The following is a 22,519-nucleotide window of genomic DNA, read 5'->3' on the forward strand; positions in this document are numbered from 1 at the left end:
GGCCAGGCCAGCCGTATCCTCAGTGGAGCAGGGGCTGCTCTCACTCTCCCTGAGAATGAAGTGACAAAAAGCAATCGCTAGGAATCATGGTCAATCAGTCTAAATTACTTTCTTTGACAGGATGAGTGGGACAGTGAATAAGAGGAAGGCAGCAGTTATGATATGCTTTGACTTTTGCAGGATTATTGAAATGTCCAATATGGTAGTTCTCAAAATATAGGAATTTGGGTCTAGGTGAAATGCTATAAACAGTTTGCACAATATTATGAAAAAAAGTATATAGTTATTCACTAGTTATAGAACTGGGAGGAAATCTCTAGTGACATTCACAGAGGGGTCTGATTTGGGCCCTCTTCTGGTCAATATTTTTGTTAACCGTTTTCATGATGGAGATGAGAAGACACTGAGAGTGTTTGTGAATGCACCAGCCTGAGATGGCTTTCAATCTTTTATATCTCCTGTACAGTATGATGCATGTCGAATTAACCTCAATAAGATGCATTTTGATAGAGATTATGTTCCATTTTTGTGTGCTTTGCAGCAATGGAACTGGTGTCTGGTCTAATGAAGGTTGTGTGCGTGAGAGCGGGGACCTCAACTACTCAGTGTGTCTTTGTAACCACCTCACTAACTTCGCCATTCTGATGCAAGTGGTGCCTCTGAAGGTGAGATTAAGCAAAGGAATAACTGTTAAAAAATGCATCAATTGCATCCTCACACCACACCAGTAAGTGATTGTAACTGGGCTCATTTTTCCCTAACTCAGATTTATTCCACAACTTGCTGTCTGGGATGTTGTATTGCTATTTCTTCTTTCTTTTCATTTCTGAAATGGAGCATGGAGTGAAACGCCTCTGGGAATCCCACCTCAGGTGGGAATCCTGAAGCACTGTACTTTATACTCGCCCTTTTATCCTGATTTTGTCAAGTACAGACCAGACTGGTTTTTATGATTAATTTTCAAGACTGAGGCAGCTGAGATGTGTCTGCTTAAGGCTTTTGGTAACTAGACTTGTGGAATATGAACAGCCGAGACTGAACTCCATGTGAAGTGAGCTCTGCTGCCAGCTGGTCCCTGTCATTTGCTGTGCCAGCTTGCAAGGGCTTCCCTGCTACTCTTCCTTCACCTAGCTGCCAAGCAGAGGCTTGTGTAGAAGAAACAGGAGAAAGAAATGGCAGTTTTAGAGTTGAAACCCCTTATCTGTAGTTTCTTTGTGCTCAGTTTCTTCATCCAAAGAGCTGACAAGCAAACGTCTTCTCAGCCAGAACATGACCAGGACCTTCTACTTGCTGCTCATGTTCGTCTCTGGTTTCAGCTGAAGTTTGATGGCAAACATGTCACTCTCCTCACCAAATACGTTCTTGTCTTCACGATACCTTGTGGTGCTACAGAAGGAGCAGAGTGTCTGCTCCTTGTAGGTGAAGTGCTAGCCTATGCCTGCTGAAGGACACCCTCTCCAAGCTCAGCACCAGGCAAGGCCAACCCGGTGCTGCACCTTAGCAGGCAAACAGGCAGCACTGTCATGAGTATGAGAAATATGGTTTTACTGCTTCATTTGGGTGTGCTACTGTCAGGGAGGATCCAATGGAGGTAGTGATAAAGCCCTTCTCTGGAAAACCCTCAGCTGATAAATAATGAATATATAAGATAAATAATTTACAGAGAGTACATTCAAAGTAATGCATTACCAATTGTCTGTCAAATTTATACTCTCAGGCACATTGTCAGCTTTCTACAGACACCATCCTAACAGTATAAATTAACAGACTGAAGAAGAGCTTCAGCAGGACTGTAGGATTCTTATTGTCACATTTATCACTGTGTGCTACTAACAAGCATGGTGTCCTCTGTGGTACAGCTAGAGGGTTTTTGTCAGCTCTGTTGGCCTGGGTGCACTGCATATGAGGCCGTGTCTCAGGCTCCTGTTAATTGGTTTGAGTGATGGGTTTGCCTTTATTTTAGACAGTAGCTTAGCTTAGCCCTGAGATAGGTACTTGTGCAGGATGGGCTGTATGTGCTCATGATGGCAGCACAGAGGTTCCTGCAGATAGAAACACAAGTCAGCGTGCAGCATAAGGCAACCATAGTCAGGGTTATCCCACTGAGCTGCAGCAAAGTCTTTTCAAGGAATGAATGATCCAAAACTGCCATTAGGAGTTACTGATTCAGTAACGCTGTTAGCACAACTGCTCACACGGCAATCCCAGTTACATGGTGTAATGCCATCGAAGGCAGGGTCACGGTGTAGAACAGCATGGTCTGCTATCCAAATAATTTAATTAATTCCTGAGCCCTTTGTAATGGTAGAGCCATTTAAAGATGGAAGGTAGCTTGTTCAGGTCACCCAGTTTTCATCTACCCATTATTGTCTTTCCTATTTGTAAATCACCTAATGACCCCAGCTGGTTTCCAAGTATCATTTTCCTAGGAACTCTTTGTACTCATAATAAAATGCAGCTTTGCCTACAGAGCTTCACACTTGTAAGATAAAAATAGGATGGCAGAAATACACTGTTATTAAAACTGTTTTAAAGAGCCATATACAGAGATTAAATGATTTAACCAGGATTAAACTGGACATTCAGCAACTAATTGCTGGTGAAAGATTATTCAGTTTTCTACTGGAGAATAGTTCTGAAATATCTAACTTTCAAACAAACTGATTTGAGATTATTATGATTAATGAGATGCTAGAATAAGTTTTAATATCATGCAGTATCAGTAATTAGAGATCAAAGACATTTTATATCAAAGTATTTGAAGTCAAACTTTCTTGAAGAGATCTGCGTAACTGGGAAACATGAAGGCACTGTCCAGTTTCTCACAGTCATTTGATGGTTCTGCTTTTAGAATTTTCTCCCATCTTAACTGTCTGTTCTAATTTGCATCTGCCACAGTTTTTTTTGGAATGTTTTTCAATTGCTTTTTTATTTCTTTATGATAATTTAGAAAACAAAATGCAAGTGGGAACCAGGATGCATAAAATCCTTCTCTATGTGATGCAGTACTGGAAAAGTCGATCCTGAATATTTTTTTTTCTTTCAAATTAGATTTAATTCATGTATTTTTCTGTTATAATTTTAACCCCTTACACCTAAAATCATATTTCTGAAAAAGAAGGTAATTTATACGTTATTGGCAGGAAAAGTGAAATGCTGCAAGGTGGGAGGAATAGCCTTGCCGTTGTATTTCCAGTAGAGAGTCCCTATGTTCCTTCTGCAAATCCATGAGAATTTGGAAAGCTTGTTGCAGATGTCACCGGAAGATTGTGCAGGCTAAGAAGACAATATGTATTCATTTATGACTTTTTAAAGTTCAGCCAAACATTTTTTTACCTGCTCCTGAATTGGCAGAATTTAAAAATGTGTTGTGGGATGGAGAAATCCTTGTTCACCGGTCCACACAGCAATGAGCCTGAACTGCACCTTGGCACGGCCACCTTGCCCTGTCCTCCCTGCTGGAGAGAGGTGACACTGAGAGTGGGCACAGGGGGAGTCTTGGATAATGTTGCCATGACACAGAAGAAAGATTCCAGCCCTTCAATTTTCCTAAATTCCTGTTCCTCTTGTTTGGTTTTTATGTAGTGCCTCTCTCAGAGTTCATCAGAAAATCTCATCCCAAATCTTTGACTAAAATAGACACTTTAAATTGGCAGTTTAGGATTATTTTAAGGTATTATTTTTATACAGTGGGGAAAAACAAACAAACAAACAAAAAAACCACAACCAATAACAATAGTATTTTCATTGTGACATTGGTATGAAGTTAAGATCTGGGGAAAACAGGTCCTTGGCTTTTGAGCTATACAAGCAGATTGTGCTCAGTTATAAATTCCTAAAACATTTGCTTAGTATTTGCTTCACATGTCTAAGCAATAGAGCCTACTGAATCAACTACACAATTGGAAACTTCTCCCCAGCGTCCTTGGAAGCCTGTTAAGTAAATGTTAAAACACTGTGGATTTTAAACACATATATACATGTTTATTCACCACATTCTGAAATTCATGAGCCAAGGTTCAAAGGGCCCAAATAAATCACCAGTTTGAATACAAGATTGTCAATGCTGTAAGAAATTGTTACGATGATGTTATACTAGATCTTGAACTTCTGAATATTTTATTTTTCTTTTTATAAGCAGTGTTTCACTAGAAAAAGAGCGGGTGGGAGTAAGCTTCTGTCCACATCAAAACAGTTCTGTTTTTATAGCTATTATATACTTATGGTCATATAAATACAACTGGATGAAATTTTTCCATGTGAACTATATATATATATGCTAGATTCAATTTCTTACAAAAAGGGGTCTTCTTTTAATGGAAAATGTAAATGAATTATCAGAAGTGGAGTGCCTGAAAACTGTAGAGGTTTTAAAGAAAGGCTGTACTCTGGTTCAAAGAGGTGACTTCATTCTTAATCAGAATTCTCTTTTGGGTGCCTTCTACTTCCATTCCCTTATTTTGCCTTTCTCTTTGTCATACTGATAAATGCAGCTGTTACAATAGCACAAACAGGCAGACATCCTATCCAAGGGCATCACGACAGCCTTTAACATAATGCACTGGTCAGCAGAGACCAACATTGATGAGGAAATCCATGAACACTTGAGACCAGTTCAGTGTGATATGCGTTCTGATGCTCTCAGCCCTTCCTCATGAGACTGATTTTGTTTTTGCTCAAGAAAAAGGCATAAACTTTCCATTGAGACATTGCAGGTATTTCAAGTGACTTTGCTGTTCGGAACTGGGCAGCATGAAATAATCTCTGAGTTCAAATGAAACCAAGGTGTCTCTAAGCAAGGAAGACTGAAAATAAGTGAGCTTCCTCAGAAGCAACCTGCCACATAAATACTTGTGAGCATTTCTTCAGAGAGCAGAGCTTGTATGATAATTGTTTGCTAAGAATGGCGACTTTTTCTTCTGAGTTACGTTAAATTTGAACAAGAATCTCCTTGGTTAACTCTTTGTCCCTTCCCATGGTCAAGTCTGGCTTTTTCCACTTGTAGCGTAGCATGATCCAGACCCTGTCAGTTTGATGCACTTGGAACCTGCCCTAGTGCCTCCCTTCCTGCTAACACCATTCCAGCTTATTTCCACACCTTCACCAATATCCAGCAGCTCTCTCTGTATATTTGCATAGTTTGTACATTTCTTGTGAGCACAAATGACTTTATATATTCTCAAGATTCTCTATCATTGCTATTTTATTATACTGTACAGATCTATGTTCATACTCTGTATCTGGCTTGAGGAGGAATCACAATGTGTTATATGGATTTTATTTTGTTTCAGAGAGGCATTTTTATGAACAAATTTGTAGGATATCAAGCATCTGGCAGTGCTTTCTCTTGAAAACCTGAAATATTGTGAGACAAGGAATGCTGACAAACTGTTAGAGGTTTATGGGGCAGACTGTCGGGTGGGTCTAATTTCCAGGGAACACAAAAATGCAAGACAGGTGTAAGGAGGAAGCTGTGAGATGTAAGAGAATTTTTATCCCAATATTTCACAGAAAGAAATTGAACGAGAGCAGTGATGAGGGAAAGTTTTAAATTCTGGAATGTTAACTTAAATGTGAGAAAGTGAACCCCCACTCTGATATCTGTGCACTATACAAAAGTGTGTGGAAAAGAACTTCTTTGAATGCTGTGAATTAGCTAAAACTGAGCTTGGATTACAAGCAGAGCTGAACACTACTCCAGATTTTATATTAGTTTCAGCAACAGCTTGACTGCAGTAACGCCGCAGTGATTGTGAAAGAGTGGTACTAACAATACTGCTGATGAGCCTGAGGTCCGTGTATGCAGCTTAGCTGCTTTCGGTTATGCAGGGGATTCACAGTTGTAACAAGTTTATTTCAGGAATGAAAAAACAATCTTGGAAAAACTTACAACCATGTGGCACTCAGATGTGAGGCTGGCACTGACCTGTTAGCCTGCTGATGAACTGGCCACGTGGAGTGCCAAAATTATCTGTGTCTTTATCACTCTGCTGTTATGTCTGTATCGCGGCTGGCTTGAATTCAGGCTTGCTTGATGAGATTTCTTTAGGTTTTAACTTGGGAAACAATAACATTTGCTTGGAATTTTGGAGATTATTGGCAATCAACTTGTTTAAATAAATAAATAAGTAAGGCCAAGGTAAAATGTGACCAAAGACAAGCAGAATGTTCCTAAGGGACATGTTCAGCCCTTGATTGCCTTTGTGAGGTTGCATGGACGTAATTAAGGTCAGGACACCATCAGAATTTGGAAACTCAGTTGAGAAGCCTTTTCACAACTCTAGTCAAGTTAGTAAGATTGAGAATTTTTATAAATGCACCGCCCCAACAAAATATGTCCATGGGACATTTGGAGCAGTTGTGCAGATATTAACCAGCTGGTGCATCCTCCTCTGGGAAACTCATTGCTCTGATCAAGCTCCCCTTTCTGATGCGGGAAACAGATAAAGTAAAAAATAGCAAATCCTTGCTGGAGCTGCACTCTCAGGGGTTAATTCCTGTCTTTCGCCTTCCTTGATTCACAGAACCATGTTCTGGCTTTCACCTCAGCCACTGCTCGCTGCAGTCAGAACAAACCTGTGCTGCCAGCTGCCCTGCAATGTTATAGTTAGGAAGACAATGGTGCATTAATATAGCTGTGGTAGGAAAAATAAATAATCCATTTAGTTTGACGTGTTTAAACTGGTTTATGTTTGCTTCATCTGGAAAAAGTCCAAGTAGAGGGCACCCAGGGTGATACTTTGGTGGTTTTCCTGGAGTACTACAGTCCTCACTATGCAGCAGATTTTAACCTTGATAGGAACAGCAGAGGATGGGAGATAAGATGATCCCTCAAGTACGTATCCTCCATATCTTCCACTTGCATAGGTCTTGGGGAGATCTCAGCACACAATGCAACCACCTGCACCCAGCACCCAGTGGTACCCCCTGCTGGAGGGGAAATGGCTGGTGGAGAGGGCCTGTGCCCTGGCTGGGGAGGACAGATGAAATCAGAAGGAGAGATGCGGGCAGTGTTCCTCTGGCGCAGTCAGACCAAGGGATGTCACAAAGTGCTTCCTAGCCAGCAGGAGTCAAATCCAACATGGAGCAAGCCACACTTCAAAAGCACTCCAAAGAAAATTCAGGCACTATTATTTCATTTTGGGCAGCTTTACTTCCTCTCATCAGTCAGTGGGGTCCTGTGCTACTGCCAGCAAACATGCCAGCCATCTGGCAGTTTTTATTTTTATAGTGATCCAACAACTACGAAGCATGCCAGGCTATTTGTACCATCTGCCACATAAATGTCATTTCAGCAAAAGGATGCTGGACACCTGGGGACCTAGAGTTCCAAGTCCTTTTAAAGGGGAAATCAGTGTCTCCCACTGTAGAATAGAGGTTGTTTGGATCCCCATCTAGCAAGAGACCAATGTAGGACAAAGCAGTAATATTTATGGCTCATAGACAATTCTCCAATTCTCTCTCTCTCTCTTTTTGGTTTCTTGTGAGGCTTTGCTCTTTCTGTCTTTTTGACTGAGGATGTAAAAATGACTGCACTAAAGCTCACAAGCGGATGGACATTTTCAGCAAAGTAATGGTATCATACAATCTCTGGCAGAAACTGTTCAGGTTTTTAAACATATTTTCTACATCTTTAAAACCAGAAAGGAGCTCTTTTTCCATGATTCAGAAGGGAGGATCAATGCATTTCAAGCTGCCGACCAATGGGCTTGAAAGCAGAGAAGAGTTTATGAAGGTCAAAACATTAAAAAACTTCTTGGTCTTGCAGCTGAATATATAGGCAACACATAACATCTTTAGGGAGCCCAGGATTTTGAAGAGACTTAGGGATTTGGCTGTGGGCTTCTATTTACAAAAGGAAGGACATCTTCTTTGGGGATATATATGTGTTTTTATGTTATTTTTCACTGTTATAGCTGAGTTTGACAGCAATTTTGGACAACATATGGGTGACTGAGAAAGAACAAAGTTCATCTATTTGTGTTTCTGAAGGCTGTTTTGAAAATGTCCTACTATTGTCAAATATTAAAAAATATGGGGTATAGGTGTATAATTTGTAAGTTTGGTGTGTTATTTTCCTAAATCGAATTTTGCAGTTATTATTCAAATATTGCACTCAGAGGACATCAAAATAACAGTTTGAAATGGGAACTTTTGTTCTTAAAATTTTCAGCCAGCTGAGGTTCAGATTATGTGCTGTAATGGGACAATGAAATGGAAGTAACATGGCATTCACTGATTTCTGCTGTTTTGTGATTTTAATATAATTACATTTCTCAGCATGTTTTTCATTGTTGGGAACATAAAAAGAATAGTGCCTTAGTCCAGTAATTTTTCTTTCTTGTTGAATATTTAAAAATTGGATAGGCATTGCAATTTTTTTGGTCCTTGTTTATTACCATTGACAGTTTATTTAATTGAAGAGATCTCTGCAGACAGTTTAGACAGCCCTTACCCAACAGATGAACAAAGATAAATCAGCCTATGTGTTTATGCTAGGGTTGCTTTGTAAATTTTCTTCTTTGCTCTTGCTCACCCTCTCTGCTTTCCCCTCCATTTTATTGTAGTAAATGTTGCCCCCTTTGAGGATCTCACTGATGTGCTCACTCTGTGATTTGCATTGTATTTCTTCTGTCTGTACTACACCCATGTTCCCTGAAAATTTTAACTCAGAGCCATTGTTCATCCTTTTGCGCTTCCGTTCATATGCCAGTGCAATTCTGCTAATTTTGATGGGAGGAAATAGGACAATCTCTGGGCCTGTCCTTAATCCCATATAATTACACAGAAAAAGTTGGACTAATGCTGCAAAATACTAACCCCCTGACATCCCTTGGAGAATTGTTTGGCAATTACTTAATTTCACTCAGCAGAACAGAACAAAAACTTACTTTTTATTTTGGAAAGCACAAATATTTAAGAGCACTATAATGGTCAAAAGAGTATGAAATAGGACTCTGTTTTAATCAGAACACTTAGCAAAATAACATAGTCTCCCTTTCTATGGTGGGAATGAAAGTGCCGAGCCATTTGGCAGCTAGATCTTCTTGCTGACTAAAGGATTTCCCCGTGCAGTATAAAAATGTTACGATAGTGCACCTTAACCCATCACTGTTTTCTGTTGAACATCATTAAACTTAGTCCTTCTGTACTGTCCAGTTCAGGCTGCTTCTGGTGTTGACCTTTTCAAGCCCTTTCTCCCCAAAGCATGCTGTAGGGGAAATTCAGGGCTGGGTACCTGGGGAGTTCTGGCTGCAGTGCAAGCCACAGCTAGCCACAGTCCTGAATCGAAACGGACATTTCTGAATCAGAGCCCAAGCCGGGGAGAAGGGAGGCAGACATACTCATTTTCATTGAATTTTGCTGGGAGCTGGGTATTTAATTATCCTCAACTGCTCTGAAAGATCTAAGGCTCGTTTTGGCAGGAGACCATTGTTTCTCTGCCTGCTAGAGCCTGCTGGACCCACACTGGGTTTTCTGCTCCTCATAGGCCTCTCTCGTGGACTTTGGTTTATCTGTTAATTGGAGAACAGTATGAGTCTGCTCTTGCTGGAACTGAAAGTAGAGAACAGATGTAGAAGTCTGAGGCGTATGGGCGAAAGTAGCTCCTTCAGTTTCACAGAGGATAATCTGCTGTAAATACATTTACCATTTCTTCCGAGAACGTTGCAGGTCTTAGGCCTGAAATGAAGGCAGAAAAGCACACTGCTCTGTGTTACACAAACAGAGATATGAGGAAAGACTCGCAAAAATCTGTTTTTCTGATCCCCAGACTTTATTGTAATTGGTACCGCTTCAGAACTTCAGTCCTTCCTCCCTGCCATGCTTCCTTCAGGCTTCATCTGAACGAGAAGCTTGCTGGGTGAGGTTCATAATGAGCAGATTACCCACTGTTTGATGACATCTTGCCCAGAAGTGCTCTAAAAGGCAATGTGGGCTTTTAAAAATACTAATTAATACTTTGGCAGAGATATTTGGAAAATTCTAGATTTTTCATGTCACAGCGAAAGGTTTTAAATAAGCAGCCACCGGGCTGGGCTGGAGGAAAAGGTTCCGTTAATGCCTGAAAAGTAAGTCCCCTTTGTAGCACTTCCCTGCTAATCTCCCGGAGATGTGGAGTTCACAGCGAATGGGAATTCAAAAGCAGTTCTGCTGGAAATGGCTGATAAAGATGATTGCGCTGCAAAACATGACTCTCAGAGGCTTTTTTCCTCTGAAGGTGTCTGATACACTGTGGATTGAGAAAAGTGTCTCTGAATAGAGTTCGACGTTTTGCTGTGAGTAGTGATTGTGTAGCCCCATTAGGTGTGGCCCCACCAAAATCATACTTGTGGTCTCACTCAGTAGACTGAGCCTCCTGAATGGAACACAGATGTTAATCTGGAAAAAAAAAAAAAAAAAAAAAAAGGCACATAATGTTATGTACATAACAAAGTGCTTGGCAAGCTGAAGGAAAACAGTGATTTGTATTGTTATTATTATTTAATATACAAATAAAGGCCTCACTGGGCTGAAATTGAATTTCAGCAGCCTTTCTGGAGGCAATTAAAACCATTAGCTTCATCAGCCAAGGCCAGCGTTTTAATGTCTCTGAAACACTCAGGCTGCCAAAGTTAATTATTCATCCTTTTCTTAATTGGATTCAGATTGCATTTTAAAGGTGCAGCTTTAAGAGGGTTGGCTGAACCTTAATTTTTCAACCCTACCTCTCCTCCCTTCCCTCTCCCCAAGAAATGTCTCAGAAGATATCATTTCAAGCCTTTGTAGAAGGGTTGGAGGCTGGATTTCAGGCCAAGCCAGCAGCTGATCATCTCATGGCAGATCTCAGTCAGCTTGGTAAACAGGGCAAAAATCATACATCATTGTAATTGGCTTTGTGATGGTAATGCTGCTTTTAGATGGCAAGCTGGCCAAAAGAGACACAAAAATATCACTTGTTCTTATGCTAAGACTTAGGGCAAAATACGGTTGTCAGGTCTTACATTTCCACTGGTAAACAAATAACTTTCATTTTATAAAATGTTTACACTATATAAACACATGCAAAATATCATATTCTGAGTTCTACCAATAATTCACACTCTAAGATGCAAATGATAAGTATGATGTAGTCCTTAGACTGCAGGCTTCATTTCTTAAGGCTGTAAAACTGTTTTTTGGTTCAAAACTTGCTGTTTGTTTTTTGAAGAAATTGCTTTTCAGAACAGAGGATTCAAAAGTAGTTTAGAAAATGAAATTATTCTTTCATGGCTACGTTGTCAAGTTGTAATTTGTTATACAGACAACCCTTTTCATCTATGACAAACGTCGTTTTAAGTAGTTGAACTCAGCCCTGTGACATGCTGCCTCTAAAGGCAAACAGGGAGGGATATTCTGCACTATATAAAGAAGAAAAGTTTAGATTAGCACTCCCCCAAAACGTCCCTTCTCTGGACAAAGCCAGAGGTACACCTTCTGCAAAGGAGAAGCCGAGGGATCAACTGACTGAGGGATGAATACGGAAAAACAGCAACAAGAGCGCAGAACTCACAGAAAAGAAGGGAATACCTGGAAGGGGATGCTGAGCAAAGAGGGCCCTGTGCTGCCCACACAGATGCTCTGATCTGACCCGTTGATATTTTCTGTCTCTACAGACCATTTAGCTTTTTGATGTATTGCTGTGCTGTGCGGTATAGATGGTTGCTTGTTAATATTACATAAATAAATAGGTTTTCTCATCTAGATACAGCTAACAATTTTTAGAGTACAGTCTTCCAAACAAACCTCTCAGCTTCAACTGACTTTTTCCAGATCCTCCAGAGATGAAAAGTACCATCCCATTATAATAATATATTTTCATCTTCCTGTGCAGTTATTTTTAAACTGAGAAGTTAGATGTCACTCGTTTTCTTGTTATTAACAACATCATAAAAGAAAAATATACATTTGAAGTCTGAACTGGTGTCTTTCCAGGATCATTTCTCAGGCCATCCGGTTGCCTATGAGTTTCCAAAATAAAATTGTTGAGCAATGTACTAACTTCTTTTATGAGTTAGAAGTAGGGTAAGACAATAGACTATAATATTTCAGATGGGTGTAACTGCTGAATCTGTCAGATCTTTGTCCACATTATTAGCGACACTTGCAAGGTAAAGACTGTCACAGGCTAAACTAAAAGGGTGGGAGTTTTATATGGAGTATGAGTTTTTGATTTAAGTGTTTCTCAAAGCTGAAACTAAGAAACATCTGTCTTTTATAGTGTTCATGATTACTAACACTCATGACTGCACGAGCTTGTTTCCTAGTGTTTCAGCTTGCTGCAGACTTTAGAAGATGACCTTATACCCTCAAAGAAGCAAAATCTTTTAGAAGCAAAGAATAATTTAATGTAGATTGGGACAAGTGTGAGAATCATCCTCATGGGACTACTTCACAGATTGCTCAATGTTTTATTTGCTACTCTTTAATGCTATTTTCTTTAGTAATAACATTACAGCCCGATTAGCATTTTTGTGCTGACTACAAGATCATCCCAAATTACTGTCTTGTATTCCATGTCATGAACTAAGTCAGAAAAACTGCAAATAGACAAGCTGAGGTAAGATGAAATCAGCTCCTGTCAGAGCACTAGGATTTATAGGGAATTGTTTCTGAACTGATGAGGCCCCACGTTTTGTCAGTCCAGGTATTTCTAAAAAAACTGCATGCATATAGTGTGAGCACAGACACACACCATCTAGCTGTGGTGTAACAGCTGGGTTGTGAGGAGTTAGTAGAGACCTGGTATTTTAAGTACAGGTTCTCTTCTCTTCCCCATCATATACCTGTCTTTAGAAATGAGGCTGCACATGCTGGGAATCATTCCAGGTCTCTTTGTGCTGTATCCCTTACAACCGATATCATCCACAAAAAGGAGTTGGTTGCAGTGGCAGGAGGCGATATGAGCAGGGACTGCTCTCTGGTGCAACTCCAACCTGACAGTTCAGTTTGAGAACAGCTATCAGAGGGCTCTACCTTTTCCTTAATAAAAACGATTCAGAACTACCTGCAAGATTTTTGTCCCTCACACCAGGCAGGACGACAATGTGAACTTCAGTGATGTTGCTTTTGAAACAGTTGTTAGCAGACAGATGGGGATATTGATTTAAGAACATCATTCATGGAGCATTGTCAGATTTTGGTCGTGTTTACCAGAGGCAAGGGCGATTTCCAGTTCACAGATGCGGATACCTATGTCAGTTATTTTAGGTTTGAATGGCTTGTTTATGTTTTGTTTAGGAGTGATTTTTTTTTCTTTGAGGTTTCCAACTAATAGGGGCTCCACCTGGGAGTGCTTGACTTATGCCTTGTCTTGCCCTGCAGGGTCTTCTGGAGGAAGACTGAGCTACAGCCCAGAGAAACTACTTTCTTAGAGGCATGTTAGTTATGATAGAAATTAGTTAGAAAAGGATGTCTATGTGATTATTATCTTCTTTTGCATGTAAAATGGAAAAAGAAAAGCTTTTGATTTTTGCCTGTTTCCACTAGATGGGTCCCCTGCATCTTCTGTCCTTGCATGTGATCATAAGACATTTCGTTGGTAGACATTATCCACCTTTGCCAATGCAAACACTGTGATAGACCAGAGGAAATCGAAATGAGTGCTGAGCAGCTTTCACCTCTGTAAGGAGAGTTTCTGGCTGCAGGTGTTGGGAGTGAAAGGAGTGAAAGCAAGCCTTGAATTGATGAGAAATTCTGATTTCAGGGTGACTAGAAGCTGGGAAAGTTTCTTCTGCTCCCCTCCTCCCTCTGGAGAACTGCAAATCAACCATAGCAAGAGAAACGGATGTGTACCAGAGCAATCAGGAAATGAGGTCCATGCAGTTTGGACGTGAATATCCCTGATGAGGAAATCATTTCAAAACTGCCCAATTTACCATGGAAGTTATTCCTGTTTCAGGAACAATCTGTGAAAGCTATACATGGCTTTTCTGGGCAATGAGGAGAGACAGAAGCTCTTTCGTAGAAATTAGGTGGACCTTTTAAGCTGGTCCAGCACACAGAACTCTTTTGTCTCTGTAATTGATGCTATCCAAGTCAGGGGCAAGAAATGTGTCTTTGGCTGAAAGAGAAAAAAAAAAAAAGTACTAGAGAGCTGCATCATATTCCCTAGGAACTGTAACACCATAGCAACAGTTGTCTTTCAGTGCTGCTGCTGCATCGCTTGATGGTGCTCAGATTGCTGGGAGAGCCAGAATCGGTTCTGCTGTGACACTGACTGCACGTGAGCTGGTACTGTTAGTGGATAATTACAGGAAAAATGGACATATACAGTGCATCATTTTTGTCTGTATATGCAATGATTTTTTTTCTAAGAAACACGCAGCATTTATTTCTATACTATAAAAGGAATTTTAAGGGGAAATTTATCAGTAGAACTGATGGGGTCAATATTCTTTGATGAAATACTTTGCATGGCAGGAAATGATATTGTGTGTGTGAAAATAATGTAAAATCCCAACCTGTGAGGATGGATTATTTATATTAGACAGATTTACTGTAGAATAAATAAATAAATAGGAAAATATATCGGTTCTTTCAGTATTTTTTTTTTTGGAATTAATAAATATTCTGAATGAGTTTTCAGCCAGGAATTAAATGTATAGTGAATAGATGTTGAAATAAAAACATGGCATTTCAAAAAAATAAAATAATAATAATAAAATAACTTTTGGATTGACTACATATTTGTTTTCAGATGTTCAGTTTATGAAAATGTCAACTCTATCCAAATTCAAGTCAGGAGAAATGTTTGAAAATTCTTCTGAGATGAGAAAGCTTTTTCCTGCCTAGTTCTGTTCTACTTATTATATATTAATACTGCCTGGCTCCCTTTGTTAGGTGTGGCTTTTTTGTCATTCTTGTATGCGAACTTGCATGGAAAATTAAAGCACACTTTCTGATCAAGTTAGGATGAAGAGACAAAACAAAATGTCCCTCCCCCTTTGAATCTACCCAGGTTTTAACATATATCCTAGTGTCGGGTACTGTAGAGTCACAGACTGAATGTTCATGAAAATTGAATTACTTCTCCAAAAGGTGCCTGTACATAAAAATAGAGGCTGAACCTAGAGGTTTACCCTCTGGCTGCTCTTGCTGGGTCTTTTCTCTGGTTTTCCATTCTGTAGATGTTAGTCCACCTCCTTCAACAGGCACTGAAAACATGATACATTAAACAAAACAAGTGGGCTATAAATGGCCCGTGATTTATGGGTTATCTTGGTTTGTCAGTTCTCACTGCTGTGAAGCACTTCTGGTATTTGCACAACGATGTAAATTATTGCAGCGTGAGAGCATTAGCAAAGTGCCCTGCGAGCTGTGAAATATCCCATTGCTGACATTGTTTGTGCAGCCCAATAAACTGCTCTAATCTCAGGCTTGATGCTATCTCAGCAGTAGAGGAGCTAACTTGTTTTGAGGAAATACTGACTGATGAAATGCAAGAGGGAACCAAAATGCCACAGACATGTGGATGCCCTGGCTGTGCAGCTGACAGTTCAGACGGCTCTTCATTTTGCACGTCAGAAACAGCAGTGAATGATCATGAACATCACCTTATATATGGGGACAAGGGAAGAGGAAAAGCTACATGCAGGGGGGCTGACCTATGGTTCTGTAATGTAATAAATCAACTAATAGTTTTTTTTTCTTTTTCTTTTTTTTCTTTTTCTTTTTTTTTTCTTCTCTCATTTGTGTACAGCTAACGAGAGAACACCAGGTGGCCCTCTCCTCCATCACTTACATCGGCTGTGCTCTGTCCATCTTCTGCTTGACGATCACGCTGGTCACATTTGCTGTGTTGTCGTGAGTGATTTTAACTTAATACCTGCTGAGAACTATGGTGCAGAAAAGCCAAACAATGCATTTCAGGCCACTGATTTGGATCCCTTTAGGTGCTCAGAATAAAACAAAGGCTAGTAATTCTACAACCTTCCTTAATTAGATCCTGCACATGTATTTGTAACGGTTGGTTATTTCTTAATTACTCTAATTTCCCGAAATGGGGTGGTCTCTATATAGCGAGCTATTTCCATGCTATGCAGGATTTTTAGATTTATTTATTTTTTTAAATGTCCATGTCTTGCCCTAATTCAGGAATCTTGTAAGGAGGCTGTAGAGTGTTTGATCAGGAGCTAAAGGCAAGCACAGTATCAGCAATTACTGCAGTATTACACACACTCTCCCCACTAGATATTTCTTGGAATTGCTTGGAGTGAAATGAGCAGTACTTCTTTCTGCTTTGTAACCATCTTTTCTGTAAGGCAGTGTATTTATAAGCCATGTAAGTGTGCCTGGACAGGAAGGCTCAGTCAATATTAGATGCGTCATTTCTGTTTTGTCAGGATTGGTTACAACTGCATCATATAACCCACATTTATTTTCAAATATCTTTCTGTTCTCTGTTGGGCGAGTTTACAAATGTGTTCCTTTAGGAGGATGAAGGACACTATAGGAAGTGTGAAATTCCCTCTGTCTCGTGTTTAAATCCTCTAGATCCCTGCACCCTCACACCTGTAATATGGCAGCCCCTTTGCTGTGCTTTCTGCACTGGGAAGGTTTTTGCCATGGGCACTTAGGGTCTCTTTGCCTGTTTATGTTCCAGTAGTGACAGCTGAGTTTGAGGCCCAGCTAGGCTTGATACAAACATTTCTGAAAAAAAAAAAAAAAAAAGCTTTTATAGAGGTTTCTGTTAAAAAATAGAAAATCTGACAAGGGGTGAAATAACTCATCCAAGGTTGCGCAGCAGATTGGGATCTTAACAAAGAATGTGATTTCTGTCTCCTTTCTTGTTAAGCACTAAACCATGTTCTTCCTACTCAGGAGTTCAAGTTTTGATTTCTGTGCCTAAGCATGTCTTTTGGATGTCCTGTTAAGAGGCCAGTTTCTAGGAAAAAGGGTTTGCTGAAACCCAATAAACTGATTGCAATATTTGTTTGTTCCAAAAAACTTATTATTTCCAAGTCTTAAGATCTGTGTTGGTCATACTTGGATTAAATGTGCAATGAGTGGCAAAATCCAATCTAAACAAGTCCAATGTCTGCCTATCTGGCATTGCGCTATTGGCATACTTAGACTAAGGGGAATGATCTGCTCCATTTTTGTCTTGAGTGCAAAACTGGATGTTAGAGTGTTTAGAAAGGAAAATGAGCAAAAGAAGCTGATACTGCTGCAGCTGGGCTGAAAACTCCTTGAGAAACTGGAGGCAAACAGCACACTTGGAAAGAGAGTTTGGACCCAGCTGACTATCAGTGTTAAGCACCCCACCTACATACAGAATCATTCAAACTGCCAATTAAAAATAATTTGATTAGGTTTTCACTGGAGAGCACGGCCTCATTAGACAGCTGAAGTGAAATTTTGCAATGCAGCGTTAGCTGATCATGAGGTAAGTGGAGAGGAATCTGGCAAGTTCTTTGCTACTCTGCGTCCTGGCAAGGACAGCTGCTTCCCAGGGGGGCAGTCCTGATTGCCTTCTGGGCAATGACGCTCCAGTTTGTGACTACATGAAGCTCCTTATTAGAAAGCCATTGGCACCAAGCAGTGCAACCTGTCTCTGGGTTACTTTTAGGACATTGATGAGTTTTTTAGACTCCCTCTTCACTCCCTTCTCATGGAACTTTGGCTGAAACAGCACTAGAAGAGCAGGGATGATAGCGAGCCATCATCTGCATCATCGAGTCCGTGTCATCCTGCTGAAGGGGGAGAGCACAATATATCACCAGCTGTTGCAAAAGTCATCACAATGCAGCGTGATGCAGCAAAAAGATGGGAGTGGGTACTGTTGTGCAGAGGAAGCACTGCCATTCATGCAGGCAAATGGTTCAGGTCTCCCAAAACAATTAAAGCTGCCAGTAGGGACTGGCAGGCAGCATGGATCGAAAGCGAAAACTTGTAGTCATTACCACTGTTCTATATTTTAAAGAAAATAATAAAATTATGCAAAAGGCCTGAAATGTTCAGATAATGTTTTTGGTTTATACTTCCTATTTCTGGATGAGTACAGAAGCAAATGGTCAGAAGGCTGCCAGGAAACCACGTTCTTGTCAGATTTCCTGCCAGTTTTTGCAAAGACAAGAGAGACAAGGTTCATATAATGTTGTAATCATGGTCAGTGCTCTATCAAGATGGGCATTGACCATATGTGTAAGTAGTTATATTTCTTGTGCTAAGAAGCTGATACTGGTAAAGTCAAAATTGTAACAGCATCCTTTTCAAGTTCACTTATTTCAAATACAGGCAAATCTCAACAAAATACAAAGAGAAACTTTGTGGGACAGTCTGGGCTAGATGGTGCAAGGTGCTGAATACTTTCTGTAAAGTGCAGATCTGATGTCCCTCCTTGACAGCTCAGCACCATTCAGAATCAAGCCCTTTGCAACTGTTCCATCACAAGTCATTAGCAGAGCTAGTTAATGTGCAAATCAGATTGCTGCTGCCTTCAGGATGGTGGCAGAGTAAACAAGAAACCAGGTAGATACCACTCAGTCCTGGTGGAAAAAGTGCTGAAAAGACATTGTGATAACCCCACCAGGGCAAGAGACCAAAAGCCAAACAAAATGCTTTCTGATAAATCATAAATGTGTTCGTGTTTCTTGGAATACCGTCTTTTTCATGTGTATTTCTGTCTTCTGCCAGGTCTGTGAGCACCATCCGCAACCAGCGCTACCATATCCATGCCAATCTGTCCTTTGCTGTCTTGGTAGCTCAGATCTTGCTTCTCACCAGTTTTCAGTTCAGCCCTGGAACGGTAAGTGCAAGAGAGAATGGCTGTGTTTTTGCAAGGCATCTGCATGGTATGAATGCTGCATGCAAGAAAGTGTCTGTTGCAGGTGAGGTCTCCCATTTTAAACATGCCTTAGCCAAAAATGCCACCCCACAACCTGGATAAAGCTTTCTGTGAATTCAGTAGTGTTATAATAGTATTTGTCTGTGTCTGTTTGCAAAACAATTCTGTATTGGAGAAGGTTGTATGAATTTTGTACTTAGGTAGGGTGGTAGTTTATTTGTATTTCTGTTAGGTGATTGATTTTTCTTTCTTTTTTTCCTCCTTTTTTTTTTTTTTCATTTTAAAAAGTCATCTTATTCTTGCTGGAAGGTAATGAGCTTCCCAGTGGAACTTTCACAATTTATTCTGCTTTCTTGGTCAGCAAAACAGAAGGTCTTTTTTTGGTTGTTGTTCATGAGGTTTTATTTATGTGGTAGAATATGCTATTGTTTTGAGTAGCAGATTTATTGTTCATGATCTCCACTCTGGAAATTTAGATATTTTTAAAATATCATTCATGTTTGACCTGAGTCATAATCAATGAGAAAGGTACAGCAAGCATTGCTTACTTAGCCATAGGTGTCAGAAAGCATTGCCTCTAGGTATTGTTAAGAGTTTAAACCAAGATCCTCAGTACTGCAAAGCACGTATATACTTCCTAGGCAACTCGGGCAACTATTTAAGCAAATGACATACATGTTCATATTGCTTACCTGGAACTTAAGCTTTAAGCAAGTTTAGGCTTTTTCTGCCTTATCATGAAGACCTGAACTTTAAGTTACAGACTGATTTTATAGATCTCCTACTGTAGGTTGGAATTCTTATACAGAGTGCCACGGTCTAAACCATCAGAATTGGCACCTAAAACATTAATTAGACTCAATTAAGATGAGTATGCCAAGGTAACTATATTACACACAAATGAAAATGATTTGTTCCCACTATTAAAAAATATTAAAAAACGCTATTTTAAATCACATAAAATCTGTTGATGTAATGTCCCACTTGAAAAAGGCAGAAACAAAAACTGATTTTAAAATAATCTTCCAGTGTGTTCTGTTTGTGTAATGGGCAAAACTTGGCTGCTTCTCTGGTCAGCTGTTGCTCCATATTATTTTGGACAAGCAAAAAGGACTTTCTACTAATCTTTTATTCTTCTCATTCTTAGTACCAGTAAATAAGAGGTTTGCATACTTTTAATTTTGTCAATACAAAAGCTATGTAAATTTATATTCATCTCAAATGGGATACCTTGAACTTCTGTTAAGTTTATAAATAATGTCTGCTTTTACATAAGCTATTATTACATGAGGATGTACAAACTCTGTAAATCTAAGTTTGTACTCCTCCAGGTATGAACAACCTTAACATCCAGGTAGGTCCTGAGTTAAGATAATGTGCAAGGGGGAAAATAATAGGGAATGGTTTATATGAAAAATGAAATTAAGACTGTGGAGAGCAACAAAGGATGTAACCTAAACCTGAAAACAAAGGTAAACTAGGTATTAAAATAATCCTCTCTAAGTAAGTATAGAGCTAACATTCTGCTGAAAGAACATAGGCTGGAGGGCAACAAATGTTCCCTGAGCATAAGAGGTGTCCTATTCTCACAGTTTCTCTTTTTGTAGCCAATCCAGATTTTCAAACAATCCAGCTGAACCACTTCTGATAAGTTGTAAAAGCTTCTTTACAGCTTACCAAGCCTGCATCACCTCCAGCCTTTTTAAATACTGCAAAGTACTAGTTGCATTTCCTGCTTTTAGTTGGATATTGTTAGAGCTCATATTCTCCAGAGTCCTATCCCAGGGTCCACCTACATTTATAGCATGCCCTGTTTACACTGACATTTGCTTGTTCAGTTGAGAAGAGGTAGCTAAGCTTGTAAAGCACTCACATTGATTTATGTTGCAGTTTAACAGGTGCATATTTTAATGTCTCTTAAACCCCTTCAAAACATACTTCACTTATATTGAAATTATTTTGTATGAAACCAGACAAAACGTATCAGGTACTCCTTTTGGAAGTGGTGTAGGTAAAGTCATGTAACATCAAAACCTGTATTAATTTCTCATATGTTTACCTATAGGGAAACCATAATTGGTAGCTCTCTGAGCCTGTTTTTATTTACATCCAGAGGGGCTGGTTCTCCAACCAGTGATCTTTTCCATATGTGATTATATTTTGGTGTGAATTGGCCACTATGTTTACCACTATGAATACTTTTTCTCCTTTAAAACCATAGCTCACAGAAAACAAGCCTTTTTTATGCAATAGGCTTTCCAAAGTGAAACATTTCAGAGAGTCCCTGGATATTTCAGCTCTATCTCCTCTGTAACAGCAATAATTGTATGGCACAATACTGTAAAGATCTTGAAGCTGAAAAGCATGAAGTATGTATCCGCTGCACTTTTATTTTTATTGTTATAACCTCTAGGGATCAGGAGTGTTGTGATTCATCCTTTTATTAGTCTTGTGTACTTGTTTCTGCATGCTCTGTTCTCACTAGCTTGGACATCAGTTTTAATACCTTTAATTGCTGCTGTAATTGGACTGCTAAATGGTAGTTTACAAAAAGAGGGAGGCAGTATGTACGCTAGAAGGTGTACTTAATCTTCTCCTTCTGCCAAAGGTGGGTATATTTAGTGCTAAACAGTTTATAAGTGCTCTGCTTGAGAGGACAGGTGGTACCAGTCTGCTTGAGGAAATGCAGTGCAATAAGGTATGGCATTGAATAAACAGACCATGAGCTCACATCATTTTCTTACATGACTGCCTTTAGACTCTCCATCCTTTTCCCATCTCTATCTCTAGGGATATTTAGTTTTTGATTCCAGATATAGCATGCAGTATTTCCCTGTTAATTTCAGATGTATTGTTTAATCATTTTCAATTTATACTACAGCATTTTTCCTTTTGGAGCAATGTTTAACTTACTAACTACAAAACTCAACTTCCACAATAGGACTTTGGTCTTCCTAACACATTCAGGAACATCTTTTTTTTTTTTTTCTTTTAATAGAAATCTCGATTCCTTACATCAGTAGTTGGAGAAACAAAATGAATTTCTTTTGTTTGTGCTATAGGTATCTACAGAATTTGAAGACTGTGTATCAAAGTAGCATAAAGACTGCAGGGAAGGACATTTTCAGTGTGCTTTTTAAAAATGCAATAAAATTGCAACTCAAATTGAAAACACTATTACAAATTGGATTTAGAAAATACAAGCAAATTTACCTACCTGCTTTAAGACTGTCCTCAATGAACAAATTAATATTATTTTCTTAGAGACATTTCTGAGAGACCGCTTTACTTTCTCAACAACCATAGCATGACAGGCTTTGCTACTAGCTGGACTGATTTTTGTATTTCCACAGACTCACAATTAGTCAAGTGTAGTAATAATAGTAGTAAGATCTGTCTTTCTATAAGTATCCTACTCTACGTAGCATGCATCCTGTGATACAGAAAGAGTTGCCTAGTTGTTTTTAATGTGTATTGTCTCAGCTTTGCAATGCCTCTATCAAGAAGGCAATTCTGCCATTTGAGGATGTTTTCAAAGTAGTAAGTAAGGCATAAATGTGGAATGAGTATTAAGCAAAATTATGTACAGACTAGCCTCCTGCAACTGCGCTTATTTTTTTTTTTTTTCTGGTGTTTTGTGATGTGTATTGCTTGGCTACTCAAAAAAATTGAAAGTATCCATTTGACAAGAGTAGCTTGTAAGTCAGCTTTATG

At 39.4% G+C, this 22,519-nt stretch overlaps 1 protein-coding gene and 1 long non-coding RNA gene across 4 annotated transcripts in view; one reads left to right on the forward strand and one right to left on the reverse strand.

Annotated features, from left to right (window-relative positions):
* Positions 1-22,519, forward strand: part of ADGRD1 (adhesion G protein-coupled receptor D1) — a 154,843-nt gene that overhangs the window by 87,516 nt on the left and 44,808 nt on the right. For both annotated transcript variants that reach the window (XM_013173436.3, XM_013173437.3), the window contains 3 exons: positions 542-665; positions 15,719-15,822; positions 18,655-18,766. In XM_013173436.3, the coding sequence (XP_013028890.1) occupies positions 542-665; positions 15,719-15,822; positions 18,655-18,766 (340 nt within the window). The remainder of the gene's footprint in view (positions 1-541; positions 666-15,718; positions 15,823-18,654; positions 18,767-22,519) is intronic.
* LOC125182793 (uncharacterized) overlaps positions 9,774-22,519 on the reverse strand; it is a 263,096-nt gene continuing 250,350 nt past the window's right edge. For both annotated transcript variants that reach the window (XR_010825632.1, XR_010825633.1), the window contains exons 4-5: positions 18,621-18,758; positions 9,774-10,380 (exon numbers count right to left, since the gene is read on the reverse strand). This is a non-coding gene — a long non-coding RNA (uncharacterized lncRNA). The remainder of the gene's footprint in view (positions 10,381-18,620; positions 18,759-22,519) is intronic.

This window comes from Anser cygnoides, chromosome 17 (genome assembly GCF_040182565.1).
Source record: "Anser cygnoides isolate HZ-2024a breed goose chromosome 17, Taihu_goose_T2T_genome, whole genome shotgun sequence".
NCBI classification, from domain to species: Eukaryota; Metazoa; Chordata; class Aves; order Anseriformes; family Anatidae; genus Anser; species Anser cygnoides.